The sequence below is a fragment of the Syngnathus typhle genome, linkage group LG16, assembly GCF_033458585.1.
Source record: "Syngnathus typhle isolate RoL2023-S1 ecotype Sweden linkage group LG16, RoL_Styp_1.0, whole genome shotgun sequence".
Lineage (NCBI taxonomy): Eukaryota > Metazoa > Chordata > Actinopteri > Syngnathiformes > Syngnathidae > Syngnathus > Syngnathus typhle.
This window is the reverse complement of record NC_083753.1, coordinates 9,399,210-9,427,139: the sequence shown is the minus strand read 5'-3', so window position 1 is coordinate 9,427,139 and position 27,930 is coordinate 9,399,210. Positions and strand designations below refer to the sequence as shown.

General features: G+C 40.6%; 5 protein-coding genes and 1 pseudogene across 8 annotated transcripts in view; 2 read left to right on the top strand and 4 right to left on the bottom strand.

Moving 5' to 3' along the window:
- Positions 1-670: 670 nt before the first annotated feature.
- gpx2 (glutathione peroxidase 2) lies at positions 671-1,657 on the bottom strand. The gene is made up of 2 exons (XM_061301740.1): positions 1,436-1,657; positions 671-1,223 (listed from the first exon to the last, which is right to left on the bottom strand). Exons 1-2 carry the CDS (start codon positions 1,655-1,657, stop codon positions 870-872), a joined length of 576 nt encoding a protein of 191 aa, XP_061157724.1. The 3' UTR covers positions 671-869.
- On the top strand, positions 1,607-12,767 carry LOC133169492 (hepatic sodium/bile acid cotransporter-like). 3 transcript variants are annotated; one of them, XM_061301738.1, is made up of 7 exons: positions 1,607-1,742; positions 10,178-10,322; positions 11,000-11,410; positions 11,489-11,693; positions 11,962-12,140; positions 12,227-12,426; positions 12,513-12,767. In XM_061301738.1, exons 3-7 carry the CDS (start codon positions 11,043-11,045, stop codon positions 12,569-12,571), a joined length of 1,011 nt encoding a protein of 336 aa, XP_061157722.1. In that variant the 5' UTR covers positions 1,607-1,742; positions 10,178-10,322; positions 11,000-11,042; the 3' UTR covers positions 12,572-12,767. The 3 variants fall into 3 exon arrangements, with proteins under 3 accessions (XP_061157722.1, XP_061157721.1, XP_061157720.1); XM_061301737.1 differs by lacking the exon at positions 1,607-1,742 and adding an exon at positions 7,639-7,932 and having other exon boundaries at positions 10,996-11,410; XM_061301736.1 differs by lacking the exon at positions 1,607-1,742 and adding an exon at positions 7,641-7,932.
- LOC133169494 (ras-related protein Rab-15-like) lies at positions 1,857-4,619 on the bottom strand. The gene is made up of 7 exons (XM_061301739.1): positions 4,382-4,619; positions 3,459-3,519; positions 3,317-3,377; positions 3,121-3,198; positions 2,949-3,038; positions 2,809-2,874; positions 1,857-2,735 (listed from the first exon to the last, which is right to left on the bottom strand). The coding sequence occupies exons 1-7, from the start codon at positions 4,503-4,505 to the stop codon at positions 2,577-2,579; spliced, it is 639 nt and encodes a 212-aa protein (XP_061157723.1). The 5' UTR covers positions 4,506-4,619; the 3' UTR covers positions 1,857-2,576.
- LOC133169495 (protein max-like) lies at positions 6,073-9,231 on the bottom strand (annotated as a pseudogene).
- Positions 12,604-16,506, bottom strand: LOC133169490 (sushi domain-containing protein 4-like). Its single transcript, XM_061301733.1, has 10 exons — positions 16,320-16,506; positions 15,907-16,052; positions 15,565-15,756; positions 15,299-15,493; positions 14,833-15,024; positions 14,577-14,768; positions 14,264-14,458; positions 14,001-14,133; positions 13,572-13,921; positions 12,604-13,475 (listed from the first exon to the last, which is right to left on the bottom strand). Exons 2-10 carry the CDS (start codon positions 16,004-16,006, stop codon positions 13,450-13,452), a joined length of 1,575 nt encoding a protein of 524 aa, XP_061157717.1. The 5' UTR covers positions 16,007-16,052; positions 16,320-16,506; the 3' UTR covers positions 12,604-13,449.
- fsip1 (fibrous sheath interacting protein 1) overlaps positions 16,456-27,930 on the top strand; it is a 19,805-nt gene continuing 8,330 nt past the window's right edge. Inside the window, exons 1-7 of one of the 2 annotated variants that reach the window (XM_061301734.1) lie at positions 16,456-17,036; positions 17,151-17,320; positions 17,389-17,470; positions 17,530-17,574; positions 17,996-18,123; positions 18,751-18,870; positions 20,131-20,286. In XM_061301734.1, the coding sequence (XP_061157718.1) occupies positions 16,952-17,036; positions 17,151-17,320; positions 17,389-17,470; positions 17,530-17,574; positions 17,996-18,123; positions 18,751-18,870; positions 20,131-20,286 (786 nt within the window). In that variant the 5' untranslated portion in view covers positions 16,456-16,951. The remainder of the gene's footprint in view (positions 17,037-17,150; positions 17,321-17,388; positions 17,471-17,529; positions 17,575-17,995; positions 18,124-18,750; positions 18,871-20,130; positions 20,287-27,930) is intronic. The other variant, XM_061301735.1, reaches the window with a different exon arrangement.

The following is a 27,930-nucleotide window of genomic DNA, read 5'->3' as shown; positions in this document are numbered from 1 at the left end:
CGCGAGAAGAGGCGCAAAGCGAAACGTTCCCGTGGCAACAGGGGCTCTCACCTGTGGTGTCCGCGTGTACGTACGTGCGTCTCTGCTTGTGCCAAAGTAAAAGCGCGTACTCAACCAAAAGTTGTGATGTCTCCGGTTATCTCTGTCATGATTGCATCCTAACCTTTACTGAACCAAGACAGCAGGGTTATAATAGTTTTGGATTTTTCATTACAGTTATATGATTTGCAAGGAAACCACTAGCCCGAGGTAAAAGAAAAATCATAGATAACTTTCTGGGGCAAGAGGTTAACTCGGGTCAATGTGTGCCTGCACCTTAGGGATGAATCACACATCACATTTTCACAGGTCATTTTACTCAAGGGCTGACAGTATCTATCATAATTTCAGTATATTTTCTATATATGTCGGTTTATGATGATTGTCAGTATAGGCTACCTATTCTTGTGACCATTCCATGTCAGCGTGTATGGCAAAATAAAACGATTTACACCGCTGTGAAACATGCTTTATAGACGTTTTTTCTTCTGTAGGCAATCATTTTGTAAGGTATATGTGCGGCGAATATTAATTTGGAGAAGCCCATTTTCTAATACAAGTATAGAGCACCATCTGCTGGCAAAGGGAGGAACAGTTATGCAAGATTATCAAAAAAAAATTGCGACGGCATTTCAACGTTAGGAACGGGTTGTCAATTTTTTTATTATTTTGTAGTATTATAATATATGTTTGGAGGGGTTAAAAATATATAAACATTCTATAACAACTCCAGTTAAGCACTTACAAAGCTTCAGATGATCTATCAGTTGAGTTTCATAATATCATCTTCATTAAATAAGACTTAAACGTGGTGTTGAAAGTCTGCATTTTTAACTTTTGGTTAATTTTAACAATCGTTGAATGTCAGGCTCAATGGCAATAGTGGGGAACTTCCTGCTGTATCTTTTAAACGGCTCTCCCTCGGGTGCTATGAGGAATTTCTCAAAGTTCCAAGATATGTCGGTCCTGCTGATAGGACTCCAAACCAGAAATTTTGGGTCGTGCATGAGGGAGTTTGGGTCATCGTTGGGATAGGGGAGTTTTTCTTTGAGATAAGCAAAGACAGGATGTGCATTTTCTCCATTGACGTCGCATTTCTCAAAGATGGTGAAGTTGGGCTGAAATCCGCCGCCTGGGCGGACATGTTGGAGGGAATTTAGGATCTCACCATTGCTACAGTTTTCCTGGAACCACACAAAAATGTATTCTAGTTACTGATCAAATATCAATAAATAAATAAATAATGTCAAGTATTTTGCCATCTAGTGACAGACAATGGAATTGCACCCAAAAGTGAGTTATACCAATTGTACAAATATAAAACGGGAAGTTCACTGTAATTTCTTTCAATTTAGTTACATTGTGGTCGATAAGCAAGCTCAGCTGCTCAACTAACCTGATACCCAAACTGGTTACAGGGGAAGGCCAGGACCACCAGTCGATGGGGGTACTTTCCTTGGAGCTCCTTGAGCTGGTTGAAGTCCTGGCCGGTGGTGCCTCAGAGTGACGCCACGTTCTCTATCAGCACCACCCGACCACGATACACATTGAAGTCCACCATGTCACCCTCCAACGTTGTGGCCTTCAGGTCATAGAAGGTCTTGGCAATGAACGCCATTCTCAACAGTACATGAGAACTGCACTGGAGGGAGGTCAGAGCTTCGGATAAGACGGGTCGGTGGTCACATGACTCGCTGCCGAAGGTAGGCTCAGATGACACTGTGGGAAAACTGATCTATGCCGGACATCCAATACGATCTTATCAAAGACATATTTTTCCTAGACCATGTTAAGTTATTCGAATGACGCCATGTGTCTTACTTCTTCAACATTTATTTCATTCTTGGATGTCTTTTATGGCACTTTAAAAAAAACAAACATTCAAGTAAAATTACATCTGAAGCTTAATAGAATTTCAAGAGTCTTAAGTGCTGTGCCGAACATTGTCACGTTAAATAGGAAGTACTGTACAGTGAACCTCTGCATTTGATTTATTTTTGTAGAACTCATCCTCTATTATTTGTAGTACGCTCACCTAATTGCTGTTTTCCCAAATTCATGTTTAGTATAAAAAAATCACCATTGGCACATTCTTGAGGTATGTTGGTGATAATATTGAAGTGAAGGGGAAGCACTTCATTTAATCAAGCCAGGAAAAAAAAATATTTGTTCCATCAGCGTCTGTAAACAATGGCAAACATTTTTGGGTTGGGCATCAATTACTCACGGACTTTTACGATTTATGGTTCGAACAGGAGTTCACTGTACTGCATTCAGAAACAGAATAAACATACAAAGGGGATCACATGGAAATGAATGAAGCGTCAAGTTTCAAGGTTTAAATAATTAATAGCCTTCCTCTCACTTTACACCCTAACAATGCATTATAAATTAACAAACTATAAATACGATTAGAAAGCAACAGGATGAAAAGTAGGGAAAGTAGATGTGGTATATTACTGCCTTCTGTTGGCAGGTTTCCCCCCCAAAAAAAAAAGATTGGTGAATTAAATTAAGAGCGTAAACAAAATGCTAATTTAAAACATTCTGGCACAGGCACAAACTCTTCGAGTGCTATTATCTTGGCCGTTTTCGTCTAACCCGGCCTTGCTTAAATAATCGTCCAGAGATCCCAGCAGGTTGTCCACGTCTCTCTTGTGAGCCTGCAGCACCAGTTCTGTCACTCGATTGAATGACTGAAAGATACCAAATGCAGAGATGTTATCGACAAATCACGTGCACACTTTATTTTCCGTATTGGCGATGGACCTTTTCGATGTTGTGACTCGTGGACGCGCTGGTTTCAAAGAAATCCATTCCGTACCTTTCCGCCAGCTGCAACATTGAATTTGATATTTTGAGGGACCATAGAAGGCAAATTTAGTAATGAAGAAAAAGTTGAGTCAAACCTTGCTTCCTTCCTCCCTCGTCACTCGCCTCCTGGGCTCTTCGTCTGATTTGTTTCCGACCAAAATCCTCTGCACTTTTTCCGGTGCGTACTGTGAGACAACAACAGAGAGGAGGAAGCAAAGGATTGTTTTCGTTCGATTTACAATGTATGATTTTTTTTTTTTGGCTTACCTCGTCAACGTCGGTGGCCCACTTGACGATGTGCTGAAAGGAGGACTCGCTGGTGATGTCATAAACAAAGATGATACCCTTAGGCGGAAAGAACAAATAGAAAAAAATGATTAAAATAGTGCACCTTTGATAAACAACTCATCCTCCCACGCGCTGGCAGAGGTAGAAATAGTTCACGTCGGTTTGGCAAAGTCACCTGTGCACGCCTGTAGTACTGTTTGGTAATAGTCTGATAGCGTTCCTGACCGGCGGTGTCCCTGTAAAAAAAAAAAAAAAAAAAAGATCACAGACGGACAAACAAAACAAATGAGTCAAATTTGAAAGGAAATAAAACTCACCATATTTGTACCCGCACCTTGATTCCATCTATTTCTAGAGTTTTCATTTTAAAGTCCACACCTAAAAATGAAAATTGAATATCAATCGGTCAAAGCAAAAGGAAACCGATGAACAAAAGAGTGAGTTTTCTTGTATACTTTATTTATATGTGCTGCTGCTCCTTGTGTGTACAGTATGAAGTAGCCATTGTTTGAACTAAAGTATTATAATCACCGTAAAAAAATATGCTAATTTCCGTCATCCTGCCTAAAGGTACTTTGCGTTATATTTTAGAGCTGGTTGACATTTATTGGGCAAAATTTTATGATTTGTTTGAACATTTTTCTGTTACAATATATAATGTTTACATAATTCTCTATTGCTTTTCAGGAGGGAGTGACTAAAGATTAGCAAGCTTATTTGGAGAACTGCGCAAGGGAGAGAGAACGAATTAATAATTGTTTATTACGGTTCCAGTAAGCACTCTATGGTTTTAACATTTTAACTTGTTAAAGGACTTACAATAAATACAGACTTAAGTTCTTAAATTTTCCGTGGAGTTTGGATTTATTTAGGGGTGCTTTAGCCCCCTCCAAAATGGGATAGACACGCCTCTGCCTGGTGGTAAAAAAAATATACAGAAAAATATTTTAATATAGTTATTAAGGCAGATGTTCACCTACTTCACTTAAAATTTCAAAAACTATTTCTCCCACGCGCACGCGCCTGTCAGACCAAACCTGCCGGGCCAACAAGTAGAGCTACTTTTCCCCACTTCACAAAGTAAAAGTAAACATGGCTTCACGCAAAAAAATAAATGGCAGCTGACATTCCGATTGTATTCACAAATGAGTCACATTAATACGTTTTGGGTCTGTCGGTGGTTTGAATATGTCAATTGTCTGTTTAAACGAGACGGATGACTTCAATTTTAATTTCTTACCGATGGTGGATATATGTCCTGTATCGAACTCTTTGTCCGTGAAGCGACGCAGCATACACGTCTTGCCGACACCTGAATCCCCGAGTAGGAGAATCCGGAACAAAATATCGTACTGCTTAGCCATGATCGACTGTTTAAAAAAATAACTTTTAATTGTCAGGGAATGACTCCTCCATGTTTTGCATTTACCTGACGTACTCGCCAATTACGCTGCTGACACGCGTCAGATTCAGGTCAGCTCGGAAATTCTGGTTTTTCAGCAAGTCTTGGAGACAGCGTTGTAGAGCAAATATCTGAGTGACACTTTTGGCTGGTGATAAAATCTTACACGTACACGGTTGTTCATAGTATAATTTAATTATCATTTCACTCCGTCTATATAGTAGGACACTTAATATCAGTCATAAACTGACAGTACCGTCCATTTTATAGAAATTACCACGGTCCGTGAACATGGCAAAGCAAACAAGCTTCATCCTTCAGAGGAACTGCTTTTGACAAGTTTGAATTATACTCAAGTCAGGGAAACAACTTCTATTTTTGAATCCTCAACTCAAGGAAACAACTTCTATTTCTGCACCTTAAAAACAAGCACAACGTGCTATTTCAAATACATTTGACATGCAAATTTCCCACGTTTTATTTTGTCTTTAAAGTTACCAACTGAAAAATAAACTTATTCCTCAATTGTTTTGGGCGATTAAGGTCAAAAAGTAACTTTTACATTTGAAACACTACTAAAACTAAAAAGAAGTATATCATTGTGCAGTGATTCTTTTTTTTAGTCAAGGCACATATTAACATATTTTCTGAATTTGTTTCAAAAACAACTTCGAAGCATTAAGCACATAAATAGTAAGCCACATGAACAGAAACACATAAAGGCATAAATACATCCGATAAGGATAAAAGTTTTATTCAAGGTATGTCTTAACTTGCAAGACACCCTTTGGCAGTATGTACAACATACCTGTAATTTCCATGGAATGGAACAAACAAATATTGATTACATACATACACACTCATTTACCTCTGAGAAAATGGGGGGTGGGGGGGGGGGGGGGCGGGGTATAGAGAAACATTCCCAGCACAAGCAAAAATATTCTCGAGGGAATCTTTTTCCTTTTGCGGTTGACACCCTTTTGGATTTGGGTTATATACTACACACAACCAAGAGTTCATTCCTAAAAAATGAAGTTGAACTGTATTGTGTAACATTCAGTATCGATCAGGTGCTTATGTTTTGTCTGACAGTGATTAAAAAAAAAAAAAAAAGAGCGGAAAGAAATTAGCTGAACCCATTGTGGGGGCAACTAAAACACAATGTTTGCCCTTTTCAAGTCCAAAAACATAAGTGACATCAATTATGGTTCACTATAAATAAGGGGGATTTCTTTTTAAGTCCACAAAACACTTTTTCAAAACACAACATTCCAGGCATCTACACCGAATAAGCTGATTTTGCATAACATCACATTTTTCTGAAGAAAAAAAAAAAGAAAAGATTTAAAAAGGGAATGTTGCCAATCAACATATTTTGTCAACCCCTCTCAACAATTGCAAATTTTGTGACCTGACATTTCATACTTTGTAATCTCCACATTCCTTTAAATTAAGGTCGGTGTGAGGTTTGAAAAATGTAAAGTCCTTTAAAATTACAGAGCTGCCTCACTTTGGATGGGGGGGGGGGGGTCGTTGGGGGGGGGGGGGGGTTCACGCTGGGCTGCGAGGAAAGAAGTGACAAGATGCTTCGGGAGGTCGAAGCATTTTATACACAATATATAGCACCTCTCTCCTCCTGACTGACTCAAGCGAGAAGAAGGCAGGGCTGAATGCACACAGCTAAGAGGAGTTTCAGGAAAAAAAAAAAAACACAAGGTCAAAAACAAAAAGTCAGTCGTAGAGTCTAACTGGGCTCCACGCGCAGCCTCTTCCTGGTCGGAGGCTCCTCGGGCTCCGATTCCGAGCTGGAGTCGGAGCCGCCGTCAAAGGCCGACACGGCGCTCCCTTTGCGGTTGGTGTACAGGCTGCTGTCGGAGGAATAGTTGCTCTGCAGCTGATTGTTGCCCTTGGCTTTCTCCAGAGCACGCACTGCAATCACAAAGCTCGCTAAATGACCGCACGAGACATTACGAGCCCCACGGTAGAACCTCCGAGCCGCCTTGAAAATACCCGTTGGATTTGCGGAGGTTCCGCTGTCGCGTACGTACATACATACCCTGCTGTTCCAGCAGCGCATTCTGCTTCTTTAAGTCGTCAATGTCTTGCTGGTGGGTGTGATTTTTTCGTCTCATGTATTGAATGTACTCAGTGGCTTTGTCGAGAATCTGGGCTCGCGAAGCCTGTTTAACAGAGCTCTGTCAGCAGACAATTTCAGAGAGACATGAAGGAACGATGTAGTGGAAACAGTTTCAAGACACAATTGTTTCATTCAGGGGGTCCTCGGTTTCCGACGGCGTTATCGCTCCTATGCTAGAGACGCACGGGTGATCAAATTTGTATGTCAGAGCATTTTCGCTAACACAATAGTAAGGAGAGATTTCAAGTAAATTTATGGAAAACACTTTGAAGCACTAAACGCCGTGGGTGCCGTTTATACCGTGGAAAACCGAGGAACCCCTTGTATGACACAGACAAGTATTCAAGTCAAAACATTTTCATTGTCAACAGTTGTAAAAGGGTTACCAAATGTGGCTGGGTTCGGCATTTAACAATCAAACCTAAAAAGCCTCATATGTTTGTGCAAATAATGACTGCTAGGGTCTTTAAGATGAACCGTGATGCTGTGAATCATAAACTTTGGGCATAGTTATGACATCGCTTTAGAAAGAAGTTAAGGTCCAACTCAAAAGTCAAGGTCTGTTGACGACACGATGTGTTACTTGCACTTATCTGTGCAGATATTAAGAATCCTATTTGCATGTCATATCAGACTCATCTATTGACTTTGGTGTGGGTCTGCACTTCAAGCTTTTCCCGTTGTGGGAGGTTTGTGTCGGGATGCTTTTGTCCCTCCTCACCTTCTCTCCTTGCAATGCAGGCACCGAGTCTCGTAAACCGTGAAAGCTGTCTTTGATGTGGTCCCTGCGTTTACGCTCCAGCGCGTTGTGATGTGCTCGCTTGTCTGCCTGCAACAAAGACAAGTTTTTATTTTATTTTTTAAATGGACTGCTTCCGTGCGGCCTCTGACGCCGTTTTGCGTGACATCACCTGGCAACAACAAAGAAAACCTGCTGTGCAAGTTGAATAAAAAGTTGCTATGTTGGTAGTGCTTTCAGGGAATGCTGACAGTGCAACTTTACAGACTACTTACTTCTACTGCTGATTAGCAAAGAACAGAAAAAGCGACAAACTTTTTTTTTTTCCGAATGCTTTTTCTTGGTGGGACTGAAATCAAACTCAACAATTGCGGTTGGGGACCCATTTAGAAGACACAGGCGACACGAAGACTGCCGTGATGATCGAAGAAGAATTTGTTAGACTTCAGGGGGATTTTCAAAGGGACTTCAAGGAGCAAAGTCTGGATTTGAAAAATCTCTTTCATGACACTAGTAATGAAGCTTTTCTGATACGACTCATCTATGCTTTTTGTGACACTTTTGTCTGCTGCTGTGATATTTTAAACCCACTAATGAATGGGGAAGTGCTGGTGCAAAAGATTTGTACATCATTTCAAGGGTTGAAGGCTTTGCAGGCCTGCAAGCAGTGTGTAGTGTGTGGCTTTATGAGCAGCAGCTTAAACAAGTGAGGGGGAGGGGGAATCCATGAAATCCACAGATATGAACCAGATCGTGGCTGTTGAATCATTTCACAAGAATACAATAACTCGATTAAAACATAACAAGAGATTAGAATTGGAGATATTTCGACAGGCTTGCACGACATTGTACTGTTGCATTTAACATGTTGAAGAGGGTGCACGCAAATACACAACCACAATGAAACGATCACGACAATGTAATCGAATTAAAGTCACGTTACTGGACACTTACCTAACCGACAATATATTAAATGACAATTGGCAAAAAGGGTTAGCGATATACGACAGTAATTCGACGGAAAACGCAGTGTTTTTAAGCCCCCGGAGCACTAGGTTAGCAATGTGGGTCACTGCATCAGAATATTATTCCTTCGATTGTGTATTAAACAAAGCTAAGATCCCTATTTTATTGTCAAAAACCGGTATAATCGGTATGAGTAATAACTCAAATGACGTCATGTACGAGAACCAAGGAAAGTTAACCTTCTCAAATGGCCCGACCTTGCTCTTGGGGAGATTAGTTGTGCATTAGCCCAGTGCCCAAAATGTGCGTTATTTTGTAATAATTGAAGCTTTGTTTTTTTTTTTTCAAATGTAAATTAATAAGGCAAAAAGCAGCTTTCCAACACTTGCTTGGTGCTGTAATACGAACGAAGGGAAGGAGCCATCACAATTTAACGCGTCTAGTCGACGCCACCACAAAGCCTATTGCTCGGTATACGAATAACACACCATACAAGTTATCATTCCAAATACGTCCCTTTAAATATTTATCAAAATTCTGTATTTTAGCCTCCTAGCTAACCTGGCTAACTCGGATATCTCCGAGCAAGATACCGCAACAAAGTTGCTGTCTAGCTAGCTGCCTTTTAAGTGGGGGAAACTGAGGCACATACATCGCTGTCGACTTCGATGTCATCGTTTTCGCTCATTCTTCGGTAAAGGGGGTATGCGAAAAGAAAACAAGCAGCTGTCAAAACAAAAGCAGCAGAGAGCGGAGGCAAAATAAAAAAAAAATCTTGCGTGAAGCTCTGCTTACAGCAGAGACATGACGATGAACGGTTACTTTACACGTGATTCGCCTACACATGGATCAGAAAACACACACGGCGCATGCGCGAAGAAAAACAGGGCTTTCTGGGTAATGTAGTTAAGCCGTACACGCATCCCCGATATGACGCGTTTTTAAACTACATTACCCACAAGCGCTGCAAAAGACAGCTTGCAAACCGTAAATATTGTAACCTCGCACATATAATTATGATTAATGCATCCTAAAATTGCCCACTATCAACATTTAATCATCAGGATGCACAACTTTGAATAAAGGAAGTAGTCATAGCTGTTACCCGCTGATAAACAATCCTGTTGTGTGACAAGACCACTGGGACAAATTGTGGCTTGTTTGACACAATAACATGGCTCCTCTCTATGATTATGAGACCAGATGGTGGCCTAGCTCACTTTGAGTCGCCCTCCCCCTCTCACAATTTATGGCTACAATGGACCTGTATGCCTGCATGCATGTTGAGTATTACAAAAGGGTGCATTTGATGCCATCCATCCATCCATCCATCCATCCATCCATCCATCCATCCATCCATCCATCCATCCATCCATCCATCCATCCATCCATCCATCCATCCATCCATCCATCCATCCATCCATCCATCCATCCATCCATCCATCCATCCATCCATCCACTAGTAGAGATTAGAGAACCACGTTGGAGCTCTTTAGTCCCACACGTGAGTCGTAACTAATGTGTTTGTTTTCGAAAGCATCCCGCTCAAAAGACAAAGAGGATGCCTTCTGCCAAGTGCCATAGTTTCATAACATGAAATGGGCCTCTCTTTTCACATGCACCTCTTGAGGCCCAATATGATGTTCTAATTAAGGCAGGAAGGAGCCTCATGCAGAGTATCTGAAGAAGCCAGGTCGCTACTAAACAGAATTTCATGAAATTCTTGGTAGAAGGGACAAAAAGAAACCAGCTGCGTGTGGTGTAGCATTTCAAAATGAGGTTTGTGTTTCAGAACAGTCTGCAGCAGCGCCACCATGTTGCCATGGAGCCACATGACACAGGAGGGAGGGTTTCACTTCGGCCACAAAAGAAGAGGAGCAAAGAGGGGAATGCGTGCAGGGATGCAAACAAAGTTTGAAGATTGGATTTGCTGCAAGGTAAGAAATCTGTCCAAGACTTATCTGAGCATTGAATACAATTTAGATTCTATGATATTCTACTCTTACAGAAGGAGTTATTATTATTTTTAAAGCAAAGTTCACAAAAGTGGAAGATGATTCTAATTCTTTGTGGAACATCATTCAATGAGCATGTACAAATGATTTACAGCAGTGCAAGTATCTTGTCATGCACGTGTTGTTTTGAATTAAAAAAATGAACTAAATGTACTAAAACTAACTTGAGGCTATATGATTACATTTATTGCACATTTTGTATCTCAAGAAATCAGAATTTGATTAATTGGCGGCTATTGCAAATGAACAAAGTCAGATAAGTTTTTTTATGAGTATTATATAGTGCTGTATTTGGCACACACAAGTTGCACCATTAAATAAAAATATGGGCAAATATAGAAATTGAATTTCCCATCCATATATGTGCCCTGTGATTGGCACAATCATAATGAGTACAAACTCAATAAAAAAAAGGATGATCGGGATTAAAATGAGTAAAATAAAAATAGAAGGGGCCCTCAAACAGAACCTTGGGGAACACCAGAGGGGAATGATGGTTTTACAGACTGAAAGATTGATTGGTTGGTTAAAAAGTGTGTGTTTGCCTCTTCAAAGTTCAAACATCAACAAAATAACATTTACTTTACATTGTGAGTCAGGTGAAGCCCACACAGCATACGAAGCATTCAGACGAGCTTTACAATGAATGTGACGGACATCAACCATGAAGGCAACATGTCTGTCAATGGGAACATGAGCATCCTGAACATATCTCCACCTCTCAACAATGCCCTCAACACCTTCTCCATCATCATCCTCTTCATCACTATGATATCCCTCGGGTGCACCATGGAGATTTCCAAAATCAAGAGTCATCTCCTCAAGCCTAAGGGAGTGGCCATCGCCATGGTGACCCAATTCGGCATCATGCCCTTGACTGCGTTCACACTGGCCAAATTGCTGAAGATGAATTCTGTGAAAGCGGTGACCGTGCTCATATGTGGCTGCTGCCCTGGAGGAAACCTATCCAACATCTTCACTTTAGCCCTAAAGGGTGATATGAATCTCAGGTGGGCGTGGCCAACATCATCTAGCCACGCCTTTTATAATATATCCTTTTGAAAGTCTTTTTTGTTTTTCTCCCGTAGTATTGTGATGACCACATGCTCCTGCATTGCAGCTCTGGGTCTGATGCCCTTGCTGCTTTTGATTTACTGCCAAGGCTTCAGCGGCTTGGAGAACGCAGTGCCCTACTTGGGCATCCTGAGCGCTCTCACTTTCACCTTACTGCCTTGCGGAATGGGCATCATGCTCAATCACTACAAACCCAAATATACACCAGTTGTCCTGAAAGTAAGATTTTTTTTTTCTCTCATTTTGTTGTCCAACACAATTTCATTTTGAAATGCCTTTTATCTGCTGTTATCAATGAGTTTTATCTAATCCAATAGAAAATTTGAGCTAGAGGAAGTTCACAAAGAACAAGATGTTCTCAGATAATTAAAGCCATGTTTGCAAACAGGAATATTTTCTTTCTATTTCGCTTTTAGTGGGATAGTCAACTTTTTCCCATCCAGTGACCTCTTACATCATCATAACTGTCTTTTTTTTTTGTCAACAGTCTGGCCTGGGCATTTTGATTATCTCCAGCATCATCGTGTTCACTTTATCTGGTGTGGCGGTCAAAGACATGTTGTGGATGATCCTGACTGCCGACATTATTTCCGTGGCGGCTCTGATGCCCCTCATAGGCTTCATTTTGGGATATGTCATATCCGTCATATGCAGACTAAGCTCAAAGTTAGTTTGACTGTTACGCAACTAATAAAAAATACTAAATTGGGTTCGGGTTCTCATCGTACTAAACTATCATTTGTGGAATCCAGATGCTGCAGGACCGTCTCCGTGGAAACAGGCTGTCAGAACATCCAGCTGTGTTTGGCTATTTTGAAGGTGGGCTTTCCTCCGGAGGTCATCGGGCCCATGTTCCTCTTCCCTTTGCTTTACTACATATTCCAGTGCGGAGAGGCTCTTCTCCTGACTGTGTGCTTCAGATGTTACCAGATGGTCAAGTCACCAAGTGAGGGTAAATGTCACAGCTGTGTGTGTTTTTGTGGGGGTTGAAGGGAAGATTGGGTTTTATAATATTGTTGACATTTTTTTTTGGGACAGAAACAAGAATAAATACGAATGTCAACGTGAAACAAGAGGAGGTAAAACCGCCTGAGTGACTTCACTTTGGATCACAACGAAGACCAATGAATCTGGAAAATATTTACCTCACTTTATTTTTCCTCACATTGTGATGTTGGAACGGTGTTCCAAACTTCCTAGTTCTACACTTTTGCAAAGGCAGAATTTTTATATTTTTATTAGCTTGCTCGGGCTTGTACTTATACATTTATTCAATAAAAAAAATAAAATACCGCTTCTTTTGATATGAACTGAGATGAGTACATTTGGCACAAATGAAATAGTATTTAATCAACAAACACACTTGTGATAAAATGCTACGTATTAAAGTTACTTTAAACTTTACATAGATAAAAATATCATGTAAGTTCAATGAACAGGCAATATTGATATTGCACCATATTTACTAGTCATTTTTTTTCAAACTTTTTACAGTACAACTTAGACAGTGAAAGTGAAAACTACCGATATTATTTAAATAGTTCCAAGATGTGTCTAAAAAGCTATGGCTGATCAACAGCACTATAATGTAAAATCTTTAAGCAATAATAAATTAAGGGTGTGACAATTTCACAAATGCAGTGTCACAAAGCTCATTTTGGAAAGTTCTTATTGTACATGATGGGATATGTGCATAGAAGTGAGGAAGATAAGGCCATTGGGAACAAAGTTAAAGACGGTAAAAGTGAGGTCATGTGACCTATGTCAACAAATAGAAGGTGACTCACGATGTATACATTATTATGATTCATAATAAATTCTGCGTTGCGGTGTCGCGTGCTTCGAGCAGCAGTGGAGACAAAAAAAAAGCATCAGAAGTACATTAAGTAGTATGGACATGTACAGAAGTTCTGCTCAGCGTGACTCACGGATCAGCTCAGCACCACTTTGAAGTGTGTTGACATCATTTGTGTGTTCAGGCCTCCTTCAGCAAAGGCATATCTGCAAAAAGTGCAACCAAAAGTTTCAGATTTTTTTGTGTCCAGAGTTCTAAAGCTTTTACAAAAAATAATTTGCAATGTCATTAAGTGGCCTCACCATCCGAACAATCCAACTCCGAATCGAGTAGAGGGAGGCCGCACTGGTCGTCGGGCGGCGGCGCCGCGGCGCCAGCGTGCTCCAGAGTCCAGCTGGAGGATGAGGAGGACGATGAAGGCGGCGTAGGATGCACCACGGCCATTTGCGACTGATCGAGGGAAGAGGGGCCGGCCTCGGGCGCCGTGTCCTGCAGCTGCCCCTCGGACAACACGATTTGCACGCGAGACTCGTCGCTGGGAGTTGAGGACGAAGCAGCGTGATTGCTGACTGCTTCCTCGTACGAGGGCAGAGTCACCTGGATTCCCTCCACCATGATGGACACGGGATGGCCTGACACACCCGCCTCCCGTCTGGGTGGAGATGGGATAGAAGACACAATTGGTAAAAAGAAGATGCATTTGTTATTTGTATTTTTGCTTTTTGCCTTACCGATGAAAGGACTTCAATTTTGGCTGCAGAAGCACAAAGAGCACCATCAGGAGCAGGATGAGGGCCACTGAGCCAGCTGTGGTTGACACAATTGACCAAGTCGGCATTCCCAACGGTAAGGATGTGTCGTGGTCTGTGGGAAATTAATTTCAAAACAGGATGTTGTTTTCTTACAGCTACTTTCTTCTAAGTATTATATTTGTCCACTAGGAAGCGCCATCCTCACCTTCTACAACGTGTCTATGATGCTGAATTTAAGTTACCTTGCTTCATCACGCAGCGGATCTGCACGAGGCCGTCCCACGTGCCGTATTGACAGGTGAGGTATTTATAATCTCCCCTCATAATATAGCCTTCGTCGCAGTAATATTCGATCACAGTGCCGTGGGAGAGTCTTCTGCACGGGGTGGGGTGGCAGGTGTAGCCGCCGTTCTCCGGCTGATATGGAGGCCGGCAAACTACAAACAAAAAAAGAAAATAAATGATTATTAACTCATTCACTGTCACTCTTTGACGTCTATAACCGTCAATGGCACTGAATGAGTTAAAGAACAAACAATGCTACTGTATCTTTACCATTGCTACGTATACAGCGAGGAGGTTCCGAGGACCAATGTCCCAAAGCAGAGCAGCTGACGATAGCGGGTCCATCCGGCCGGTAACCCGGGTCACAGCGGTACCTCAGCACAGCGCCCACAGGGAAGGTGGCCATGTTGGTGTCGGTCAGATTAGAAGAAAGGTGCTGCTCCATGAAGGGTCTCAAACATCCTTCAGTGACAATCAAGAGACTTAGCAAGATCACTTTGAGATTTGTGCGGTCCGAGAGTCTTACCGCCACTCCGAGTGCAGTTTGGAGGTTTGGAGGACCAGCGTCCCGCGGAGTTGCAGGTGAGAATGTCAGGGCCGTCTGGCAGGTAACCGGGGTCACAGCTGTATTGCAGAACGGTACCCACAGGGAATAAGCCCCTGTTGGTTCCCGTGCGGTTGACCCAGCTGTTTTCAACCATGTATGGCTTCACGCATCCTGGGAGGAAGAGCGGAATACCAACAAATTCTGGGAAAATGTTGTTTGTATTTGTATAGACTTACAAATATTTTCAGCCTGCTGTTTTCACTTGTATTACCGCAACAAATATTTTCAGCCTGGGTTACGGTAATTCACCCAAAGTGTTTAAGAATAACAATCTGGTCGCTTGAAGTCTTTGACAGTCGTTCTGGAGAACTTTTCCTCACGCATTGACACACAAATGATTTTAGCAATTTTAATAAGACAAGGAAAATTAGCCAATGTCAAATACCTTGCTCTTTGACGCAGCTAATCTGAACCGGGCTGTCCCACTTCCCATATTGACAGGTAAGATATTTATAGTCTCCCTTCAGGATGTAGCCTTCATCGCAGTAGAATTCAATCACAATACCGTGAGAAAGTTTACGACATGGAGCGGGGTGGCAGGTGTACCCCCCATTTTTGGGCAAGTGTAGAGGCTGGCATACTGTTAAAACATGGGAAAATGAAGAACTCTTGTTAATTCCATTATTTTAATAGTGAAGATTAGCACTTTACCATCACTGTGGATGCACTGTGGTGGTTCCGATGACCAGTGACCCAGTGCGGTGCAAGTGAGGACGCTCGGACCATCTATCAGGTAACCAGAGTCACAATGGTACTCCAGGACTGTCCCCACGGGAAAATCACCCATGTTGGTTTTTGGCACATTAGCCGAGCCATGCTCCACCATGACAGGTCTGACACAACCTGGAATAGAATAGAATAAAATAATATTAATAATTAATAAATAAATAAATAAATAAATAAATAAATAAATAAATATTTTTTTTACATTTTTGCAACCGCTGCAATTAGAATGTGCGGATAATATTGTGAGTGCATGCAAAATCCGCTTACCTGAACCTTGCCCTGAGGTTCTCATCACCAGTGCCAGCAAAACAAAACAAGCTTGGGTCCGACGGCTATATGACGTTGCCTCTGTCTTTGCATTGCACATCTTCTCCTGCAGCCAACTCAACAGTATGATTGACTGCTCAAGTAAACTGCAGAGGTTGGACAGATGCCAGTGAAAAGACGCTATGATGATGACAAGGACTGACAGGTTTTAGCATTTTTAGCTCCATGCAATACGTCTAATAAAAAATAGTGATCCCCCCCTCCAATGCAGTTCTAATATAACTATTAAACCATAATGATAAGTATAGATCGATCCCAAGCGTGATATTACCTAATAAATACGTCAGAATGACCAAAACGCGTCTATAGGTTTACGTAATGCACAGACGATAAAATGGCTAGTTGACACCCACCTTTGACTCAACACAGCCTGCGACACTTCACCCTCCTCAACGGCGACATTTAATAACAATAATCCAGATAGCTATTAAATATGTATATTTAATACGAGGCCATCTACCTGACGGCTAGCCTGTCACTTGCTACACTATAGCTGAAGGCTCCAGTTCTGCACAGGCATTGTTCCTTAGTTACAACATCCGGGAGATTTGGCGTCCTTAGTTACCAAGCAACCACTTCAAAACATTTGATTTTAGTCTTTTAAACTCTCTCTGAGATCTCTTTAAAAAAAAAACACTTGCACGAAAAGGAGAGGCATTCGCAAATAAATGTGTCTCACTTCAAGGGGTTTATGATGGTATGTTTTATTTTTTTTAAATTTTGCTAAATACGTAACGCGATGCGTCGTTTTAACGTCACGCACGTGAAATAGAATAGAATAGAAAGCCTTTGTGGTCGGATAATGAGATAACGATCGTGGTGGCATCCGTGGGAGAAGACGAAGTTGGTTCGCTAAATAAATTGCAAACTTCATGTAATCCCCTTCCTCCTCGAGATTAATTGTTACACTGCTAGCATTAGCAGTTATAGTTATTGATGATAGAGGGAGGGAAATCCTATTTGCTGAACAATCCAATAACTCATCATGGAAATGGAAATCGGCGTACAAGATGGTTCAGAAAGCATTTCAAGACCTGCATCAAGAGAATCTTCTGAGACCACACGGAGAAGTGAGTGGCATGTGAGGTGTATGCACAAAAAAAGTTGGTGGATTGGACTGCTTCTAACTCTTTTTGAATGACATCATAAATGTAAGGTCAATTATAATACCGTATCCCTTCTAGGTCAATATGATATTAATGCAACTGATGAAGAAAAGCAAGATCCAAAGCTGCAGAAGGCAATTGAGGAGATGAAGAGGCTTGATGAACTTCTGTCTGTATGCATGTGCAGAGAAAAAGAGGCCAAGCGTCAAAGAAGGCAATGCCAAGCAAAGCTCTGGCAAGAGCTAAAGGTAAAAGGGGAGGGGAAAAAAAGTTCTTCCAATTATAATAGACTAACATAAGTGTGTATTTTTCAAAGGACATCTTACTTGAAGGCCAATCCGAAAACAGCCATGAGGCCATGAATGCGAGGCTATTTTGGGCTTTGGAGGCACCGATTGGTAAGCAACATTTCAATCATAGTAAATGTCATATTTCAAATGACTTTTGTTTCTTCCAGGCGCTCCAGAGAAAGAAATTGAGTCACTGTTTCAAACACAGATAGGTGAGTGATGTTGCTCTTGATAGAAGACTACAACTACGTTACAGAGTAAAGCAATGCATATTAAATGAAGTGCATTATTATCTATGCGGTTTGATGCTGGAAGGTGAAATGTAATGAGACATATGTACGCTAGGTGGCAGTACACGCTTATTAAATTGATTTTTTTCCATTATTACGCCAACTGACAGCATCGCAGTCACTTGGGACATATTGTACGTTTGTCTAGTGGTAATATTTATTTATTTTGGAAAAGGTTAACCATAAACCATAGCTAATTTCTTTAATAATAATAATAATAATAATAATAATAATAATAATAATAATAATAATAATAATAATAATAATAATAATAATAATTTCTTCTTACCAATGCTCAGTAGGAACATAATAGTAGCATTTAATGTACATTCTCTTCCGACAGGTGAAGAGAGAGCAGATGACTTCAGCGAATTATCTGAGTCTGTGTGCGAGGACTCGGACAACGGGAGCCACAGTGATGCCGACAAAGGCAAAAAGAGACAGAGGAACTTTGTCAAGAGAAATATTGAGGTATATCAAAGTGATATAGTGAGGCCAAGGGCAGTTCTAGGAATCTTGACTTGCAGCAAACCTCCTCATTGTTTTTTTTTTTTCTCAGCCTGCCTTAACTGACAAGGCTGAGGAGAAAAAACATTTTGAATTTTTGGAACAAACACTGATAACATTTTATCTTATGTTCCTTATGATGGTCAGGGGAAAATGTGAAAATAGATTGCCTAAAAAATCTGAAAATACCCAAACCTTGGCCTTCCACTTGTGTGTGTGTGTGTGTGTGGGGGGGGGGGGGGGCAACTATAATTTAGGGTGGGGAGTGCCCCTGCAGCCCCCCTTCTAGCTCCACTAGTGCCTATCTATCCAACTTTTGTATCTGTCAATCAAAATTTTCAAAAGAAGGCCAAGGTCATAATTTTAATCAGATCATTGTCATTTGTCTGACAAGCAGACTCTGTTGGTTTCAATTAAAACATCAAGTCAAAATATCTGAAATATACTTTTGCCCTGCAAACTTGGGCAAGCATGTTTTGGATTTTAGATAACATCTGGTGAAAGACATGGAATTTATTATAAGTTTGTTTTTTTTGCAATATGACTTTTTGTCTATTCGCAAATACACAGTCGTGTTGTGTGCTGCGCTAGCTTGTCAGGGGCAAAGGAGGCCAACTGCTGTTGACACAGGCAGAAGAAGAACGTCTGGCCGAGCTCCTGCGAGACATTGACGAAGAGGAAGAAAAGAGTGCCAGAGGCTCAGACAACAAGGTAAGCTGCCATGGGAGCACAGAACAGGCAACATGTGACTTTTGAAACTTCTTTCATACTTCTCACAGTCCTGTCTGAGATCTTTGGAGTTGTATCTTAGCAGGTGGCGATTTCATTTCGCTGTGTCTGCTATCGACATTCTGCACGATATTTTTATATTTTACGGGAAGCAAAAGTTATTTCCACGATCAAATAGTTGAACGGGGGCCTTTATCCTGGTCACGATCACGTCTGCGTTTTACAGCTAAGCACATGGACTAATGCTAAGGGCTACGCATGTTTTGATGTCTGCTTGGCCACTGAGAAGGCCTTTGGGCAGATCTTCCTCACGACCCGAAGATGCACAGAAGTAGCTCATGAGAGGCCACGTGGTATAGTTCCTTTTAATGACATTTTCTTTTTATTATTTAAGAGTCAGATAAGACCATACAGCATCTTTTGCCTCATTTTCCAGTTTTTCCCCAAATAACTGTTTGAAATAATTATCATTCACATACGTTTCCTTTCAGTCCAACTGGCTAGAGGAAGACTTCCTGTTTTTGCAAAGCTTGCTATGGCGAATGATCGTGACAAGGCAAGAAGATTATTTATGTGACCAGGACTTTGGCAGGGAATGGTTATCATGACTGAGTTCCAGTTCTGCGTCGAATCCAATGGGGACGCATCAACTTCACATTCCTGCTCTGTTTGCTTTTTATGTACACTGTTTTGAGGTTATCACAATATTATTTATATCTGCTAGGTTAAAGGCGATACGTTTAACAGTCTCTAATTTTTGGAACCGCGCGAGATACGACAAGGTTGGGGGGGGGGGGCGAAGCACGGGGAGATAGATTCCAATAGCGATGATGCCAAAAACTTTGATTCAAATATTTTTGAGAACTTTCTCTTTAAACATACAATCAGTTTTAAAGACGGCAAATAAAAAAAGGAGGTGGTGACTCAGCAATTACCAGTCCTGGAAAATCCGACATTTGCGGATCAAACTCTCCTCACTGATCAGAAACTACAGTTGCATTATTCAATTGCAATCCAGATCTTGTCTCATCACTCAACGCCAGTGACCTCACCACTTTCCCTCTCTCGGAGGGAAGTAGCTTCTGCTTCCTTAGACTGTCCCGTTGGCAAAGCTAAGGAAAGGCGTGAGCCACTATCTCATCCTTGTTACCAAGTTACCGATATGCAATATTTAGGTGCCACAAAATAAAGGAGGCCCATCTTGATGGCCGATGACAAATTCAACCGATGCGCGTCTTCTAGGAGGACATGTGGGCCGTGCCGGTGTCGGGGAGCCAAGGTTACGCCCCAGAGGTGTCCGACGTGAAGCGGCTGCTTGCCATTGACTCCAAACTTTGTCATTTCCAGCCTGCCGTGACGCCGCCCTCAATGCTAATCTGCTATACGCTCTCAGATGAGGTTTGTTTTCAACAGAACACACAAATGATACGCATTTTCCACTGAAAAATTTTCATCAGGCTTAGCATTACTTCGTTACAATTAGCGATGGTGGGTTTTATACAAACAAGTGTCTCCGTCACTATTTTGGAATTCCAGCCAATTTCCAGGGGCCTCAAAAGTGAGTGAATAAAATGATGTAATTCTAAATGTAATCACTATTTTGAATAGCTGGAGGAAAATGCTTTGCCTAATGTCAGCAGCACATGGAAATGAGCAAAATCCAAGTTTCCTCCCTGGAGATGTTTTGTCTGATTTTCACTCTACCTTCAGTTTATGTCTTCAAAACATTTAGGGTGAGATCAGGACACTTGATTTGGATATTTGAGGGTGCCATTTTGTCTCCCTTGACAGTACGGCACCGTTGTGACTATTCCACCATGTCTGAGTGCAAGCAAGCCTCAAACCAGTCAATCTTGATTATCAGAAATAATCCCATCGTGAGCATCTGTTGTACATTTCACAAAAGAAAGGCACAGGAAAGACGAAAAGTAGTCCGTAATAGGAATATAAGTGGATTGTAGAATGTCATGGCCTGTCATAACTTTTTTTCTGCATGTTTTACTATTTAACGGGCCTCAACCAAATTAGTCCTGACCTTCCAAAATAATCCCATCATGACCAGTTGTAATACATTTTGAAAAAGTAAATCCCAGGAAAGACAATAAGTAGGACAGTGCTGCATTTTCTTTTGCCAGTACTGTGCGGTCTGTGGGATGTATAAAAGAAGTAAGCTCATGCTACGTTTAGCCGTGATTCCAAACGTGATCTTACGATGGGACTTTTCTCACTGTATTTTCACCACGTGACAAACTCAGCACAGCATACAGGAAAAATTATAATAATTGAAGTCAAGTGCTGGAATCTATTTCCTTATCCAAGAAAGTAATTGTTTACATTTCAGTGTCAAGGTAAGAAAGTCAACTCGCTGATTCAGCAAAATAAGTTCTCTCCTCCATCCAGCAAACTGAGATCATGATTGAAATTGTCATGAATGTTTTAAGAGAAGACAAATCAACAATTGTTCGAATCTCGAGCTATGATAAAACCTTTGGCTACTTTTTTAAAAAATGTGTTATTAATGGCCAGCTGCTTGCGTTACTTTGAATGACCTACTTTTCTCTCCTTGCCTTTAATCTCGCACAAGATTTCGGGAATGTCAAATTCTCTATCTGTCATCTGCTCCGTATTAGCGCCGACAAGGCCATTGCAGGTACTTTTTAATAATGACACACTAAATACGAACACGTACATCACAATAAATTCACGATAGTTTGAGGTGAAATTTCAGGAGGAGCCTTAAATGCGATATAATCTTTACAGATGTGCTAAATTTGACATTCTTTCATCTTTTGAATGCATCAACATTGATATTGATGTACTATGTCAATAAACGTCTTGCCTCAAGCTTTTCGCATTTGGCAGAAGTAATTGGTTACGTTTAGTCGCCATTGTAGTCGTAGCATGTCTGGCAAAGCACAAAACATTGTTTTGCCTGGGTGAGCCCCAGCTTGTTAGGTCTTGTATCAGTCAAGACGTTGGCACGGCATTTCGTCAAATCAGAATATAATTACAGGGTTGCTTGAGGTTGACGAGGAGGACCAGTTCCAGAAAGGGAACGAGGTTTTCTCTTTCATTGGCAAATATTAAGACACGTGGAAAGGCTACAAAGTCATCTGTACACTAGCATTGAAATTTGCATCAAAATGAGCTTTCCTGCCAAACATTTTGACTAGCATTTTTTTTTGAATTCATCATAGTAATAACGTGTTTAATGGTGTCCACTCTTTTGAAGTTCAACATCCGATGAAAGGCAATGAGGTCACATCATGTGGTCGGTCATGAGCACTTGTGTTTTTAACCGTTGCCAATTTGAAACACGTTTTCGTCATGACCGGTACTTTCGGCCAACGTAACGTGGTCAACTATTTTGGGCTCACCATGTCATTAAATAATACCGCAACCAAAACTTTGTGTTAGTTAGAGCTTCATTTCCAATATAGGACTTTTTTATTTTACATTAAAAAAAAAGTGTCTTTTTGTAAAACTCTTCAGTCTTTGTAATTATGTCTAATTTATATTACATTTAATGGTTTTATATTTCTCTCATCAAATTAAGAATTGAAACCTGCATCCAGTTGTTCACTGGCCCACATTTTATCCCTTTGTGATACGTGCCAAACTATTTGTGACTAAAATGTGGGCCATATTGTTCTGGACTGTTCACAGCACATGTGAGTGGAAGTGCATTGGAAGACACTTGGACATAGATTCTCTCCAGATGCGTTTGATATCCAACATTAGCTGTCCTGAAGATCTGTTCAAATGATCTCGTGACTTTGTCGTTAGTTGGAAAACTTTGCGTTATTGATTAAATTAACTCGTCGGCTCACAATTGTCACCGATCGATTGCTCAAATGAAATCTTGAAATGTAAACACAAGTTCATAAGGTTTATTCCCAATCCAAATACAATTTTTGCCCACTGATACATTTTTAGGTTATCATAGATTTCATTGCTGGATTCAACATAACCAGACGTCCATTTCCTGTTACTGGCAGGATATTATTTGAACACAGTCTTGGTGGAAAACCAACGACTCCTTCATGTGCAATCATCTACATCCACTGCAGACATAAATCCTCAAAAAATTCTGCAAAGATATTTAGCAGCTCAGTGAAGATTTCTTGCAATCCAACAACAATAGGGGCCTTGAGGGATCACCAGTGAGAGTTTGTCCACCTGAAAAGTTCAAATTAAAACTAAGTCAAGGATCATAGCTCTCAAGATCCTTTTGCATTGTTTAGCAAATACTGAAAACAGCCAATGTGGTATTAGTGCAGTATCACATCTGTGGATGTAGAATGCATCACAAGGTTTTAATCTTTTCCAAAGAGATTTCTCTGGACCACCCTCACTTGTGAAAAAAAAAAAAAAAAAAAAAGGTCCAGATGACCCATAAATGAATTGCTCCTTTAGGAATGCTCCGCTCTGCGCAATCATCTACAAGAAAAAAAAAATCTTGATATGATCATCTTTGTGCCAATGTGTTTTTGGATGGATGAATTTTAAATTATTGCGGGAGGAAAGTCAAACATTTCCCAAGACACTATACAGCATTGAGGAGATTTTATTCTTGGAAATATATTCATATTATATAGCACACAGCTGTGGCCCAGCACCTCACAACTTGGCAGTTACAGTCCAAACCTGCAAAGAGAAAAGAGAACGCAGTCAAACGTCTCAACCGTCGCTTCCGAAAAGCTCTCACAGGGTGTGCGTGTGGCAAGCCAAAGCATGTGGACGAACTTTGGCGAGTGGCCTCAGTCCACGTGGCATATGTAAAGTCTTGACTGCACCATCTGCAGGCAACCAGAAAAAAAAAAAAAAAATCGAGGCGCACAGATAGGAGCATGCTGTTCTGAAAAACACCAGCCGGGTGACTCAGCCAAACTGGAACAGAAAATTGAAGCGCTTAGCCAAAGGCAACATGCGCCACTCTAGAGAATTAGTGGTCCTAATATTTTGAGACTAAGCTAGTACATTAAAATGATAACATAACGAAGATAGTGTGGAATCGTATTTATGGGTTACAAACATGTCTGACTTAATGTTAAATGTAGATTTCCTACAGGAAAACTAAGCTAACCTGCTTTCTTTGACTGTGTGGTGCGGTTTTTTTTTAATTTTTATTTGATTTCCAATTTCTCTTTCCAAAAGCAGTACTATGAATCTCACAAATAACACAAATCATTTGCGGTTGCCTCGCAAGCACGGCAAAGTAAATCAGCAAGATCGCTCTCGTTTTGTTTTCTGGTTGTGTCGTTTGAGTAACCATTTGTTGAAAGATAAAAGAAAAAAATGTTTTCATTTAATCCGGCCAATTTTCAATTTAGGTGTTGTAACCGTGAGCTTTTCGAATCCTTGGAGTTCAAGACATCAAAGTTAGGCTAACTGCTTACAGTTTTCCAGTCTTAATGCTGATTTTTGTCCTCAAAGCTAACCTAATTGTTAGCACCTTGGCTGATCAAGCCTGGAAATGAATCTTAATAGTTTTTAGTCATGAAAGGAAACCAGCGAGAGCACCTGGAGAAAAGCCACACGGGCTTGTGGAGAGCATGCGAACGCCACGTAGAAAGACAGACGTAGGCAGGCGTCGAAAGGATGACCGCCCGAATCACCACGCTGCTGAAAAAGATCACAAAGCTGCCCCAGAGACCAATGAAAAATATATTTTAATGAAAAACAGCAGCTGAAAACTCGTACACTGAAAGAAGTATTTAAAAAAAAGAAAACAGCACAGATTACAAAACTAAATTATTTACATAGAGGTGTGTCGTAACTAAAAATATAGTCAGAAAGAGAAACACTGACAACAGGTGGGGCACTGCCCCTGTTCCAAATATGCTAGAGACAAATATTCCGGTCATACAGTATCGTCCAAAAACACAAACATGTTCGCAAGCCTCAACATTTTTCCAAAAATGTTCGACTACAAAACACCCATTATTTCGTATTGTTCATTGTCACCTCGCAGAAACGTTCTCAAATGCCCAAATAACACACCTGACCTAAATCGTGGCTGGTCCAAAGCATCTCCTCCATTTTTGCTTTGAATGCAACAGTTGTTTTTGGCCACAGAAGATGCCCACAGTGTCACTTTCAAATACAGCTAATGATTGACGCCATAAAAAAATAGGTCAAATGGAAATGGGGCATTCAAGAACTGCTGACTGCATGTGTATTTGTGTCTTACCCAGGATTTAGACTCAACAAATGTTTTTTTATGATATAAATCAATAAACTTGGACGGGTTGTTCACGTGTTTGCTTAGCTGAGATCAAAGCTGCTCAAAGACTGGATTTCAATTCCGAGCGTAGTTAGCTAGGCTAGCTTTAATCCTCCGCTATGAGCTAAGCTGAATTGAAAATTGAATTGCACAACATTGACCACAATTTGGGGCGTTGGTCTTGTCAGAAGTCTTGTTTTCATAAAAAAAGAAACAAAAGAACATCTTTGTCATGATACATCATCGCCATTAAATGGTCTTGTTCTTTTTTTTTTTTAATGTCATTTTGCTTCTGCATCTGTTGATCATGTTGTCACGGTAACAACTCCCGTGCGGAACATGTTGCATTGCTAAAACCTGTCACGAGTGTGAACTACGCTTGCTTAATCTTCTGAAACGCATTCAAGTAGCACACTGATCGTGTTTATTCGCTCGTGCTTCATAACAAAGCCATCTTTGTTCTCTCATGCTGCGGTCAAGTAAAATGAGCTTCGTGGTAACGTGACTACATATTCTCAAGAGGTGTCCCATCCAGCATGATTGAGCCCGTCTATTTTTTTACTGACATACATTTTTTGCAGCTGAGGACTACTTGGAGCCTGTAAAATTTGATTCTTCCAATAAGCCAATTTAAATCAATTTAAGGGGGCTCAGCAACCCAAACCCAAAATCATTCGTTTGATGTTTCTTCAACAGTTAGACACGATTTTATTGAAAGATATAATTGTGTTTGACGTGTTTTTCATACTTCCCAAAAGTCTCATGACCCAGATTGTATTGCGGGTGGGAATATCGAAGAAATATGTCGAGAAGCGGCTTAACTCATTCCCTGCCATTGACGGATAGAGACGTCAAGGAATTAATTGTTACTTTAAGTGACTCATTACTACATTTAGCAAATAGAGCGAGACATTTAAAATAAATTCTGGTGTCAGTGTACTAACCGGTGACAAATGTAAGGAAAACAACGTGTGTCAGTAAGTTGTGGACCACCATGTTCTGCCAGAGCAACCTCAGTGCATCCTGAAAATTCAGTGGAACATGACTGCTGGGATGAAAGACATTCTTTCAAAAGATATTCCATCATTTTGGTCTTTTCAGAGGGTCTGCCCTAATGCCTTTTCCAAAAAGTCCCACAAGTATGTAACTAGGTCACAATCTGGAGATTGTTCTTCATCATGTTCAAGCACGCACGCACCATACTGTGACCCTTGTGTTCTGCTTGACGGCATCTGCGTGTCATATTGTCCTCTAATAGAATACAAATGTGCATTTTTTTTTGTGTGTTACTTTTTGATATTACTGCTACTATTTGGTCTAATATTTCAGGTAATATTCTTAATGAGGAGAACTGGCGTGAAAAAAAAATGGATGGCAATTGTGACTGCTTGAGAAAATATAAAATATGACACTAATACAAATCAAATTTAAAATGTTGAAGTATACATTGATATCCAAATAATTGTCATAATACAAAATGGCACACATGATGGAATCATTTTGGTTTTCGGTGTTGCAGCCAAAGTTCACGACTCCCACTTTTAAAGCAAATAAACTGACTTTGTTTTTTCATTTTTATTTTAGAAACAAGCTCTTAGTGGTGTAAGAATGGTGGTAAAAACACATTGGGATTTTTTTTTTTCTCTCCCTGGTTGGAACACTATATTTTCACGACAGGGGTCTGACTTGCTGGATTTTGTAGTCTTGGTGAACAAGAGCGCTCGGGTTAAGACCATTTTAAGTGAGCCTTAGATAGAAGCTGTCATTAGTTCCACCAACAGAGATGAAGAGATGAGTGCTCAGCATCATATAGTTTCATATTTGACTTTTACAGGATATGGCTCCCACCTTTCCCATATTGCCTGCTCAAAATATATTTAACTCTCAATAAAATATAATAGAGGCAATAAAGCCAATGTTAACATTCACAATGACTCAATTTGGTCATCTTTAATGAAAGGTTATTTTACTATGTGCAACTACCGATTGAGATGTTGACATTTTATGCACAACCCATAAAAGTGCCGGATTAAAAAAAACTAATTAGATGATTCAAGAAATCGCACTGGACTGACAACCCTGCAGTTGACAACTTCCTCTTTGCCTGACCCTATCATTTTTGACCTGGTCATTGCTTTTATAGGATATGTATTTATAGCGGTCCAAAAAAAGTCATTTGCTGTCTCGTCCTCATTTCCAAATTGAGCCATGACCAGTTCAACAATGAACAGAAATCAAAGTGACACTTTTGCATTGTTATAATGTGTCAAAAAGATAATGTTGCGAAACCATATCTATGACCTGAATAGTATGACGATAAGAAATTTGGGAAAAATAAAATACATTTGTAATGTGACAGAACGATAGATCTTGTGGACACTTCATTGTGTTTGTCCCACATGGAATAAATCTACACGCTTTCGTTCCAATTCTTGCTAACATTCTCCTCCAGTGAGGACTGCTCTCTTCTTGTCAGTATACATCAGATTATTCTTTATTCTTTCAGTCCTAATTCTTTCTCAGCCAATATTGAAATGTTTCACATCTTGAATTCTTTTCACCGAACATAGCTGTAAGTTTACTAAAACCCTCTTTCAGCAACCATAATGTCAATCGGTCAAAATTGCGCTACAACTTTCGCGCCACAATTTAGACCTGCTTTTATTTGGTCTAAAGTCTAGTGGACTTTCTGCCACTGAACTGTCAGGTTCGCCAGGGGCGTGTAATTTAACGCCTAGCATGGTCTGCCAAATTCCCAAACATGGTAAACTCGCCTTGCCCTGGCACAAAATAGAGACGTCTGACTCCGAAAATTG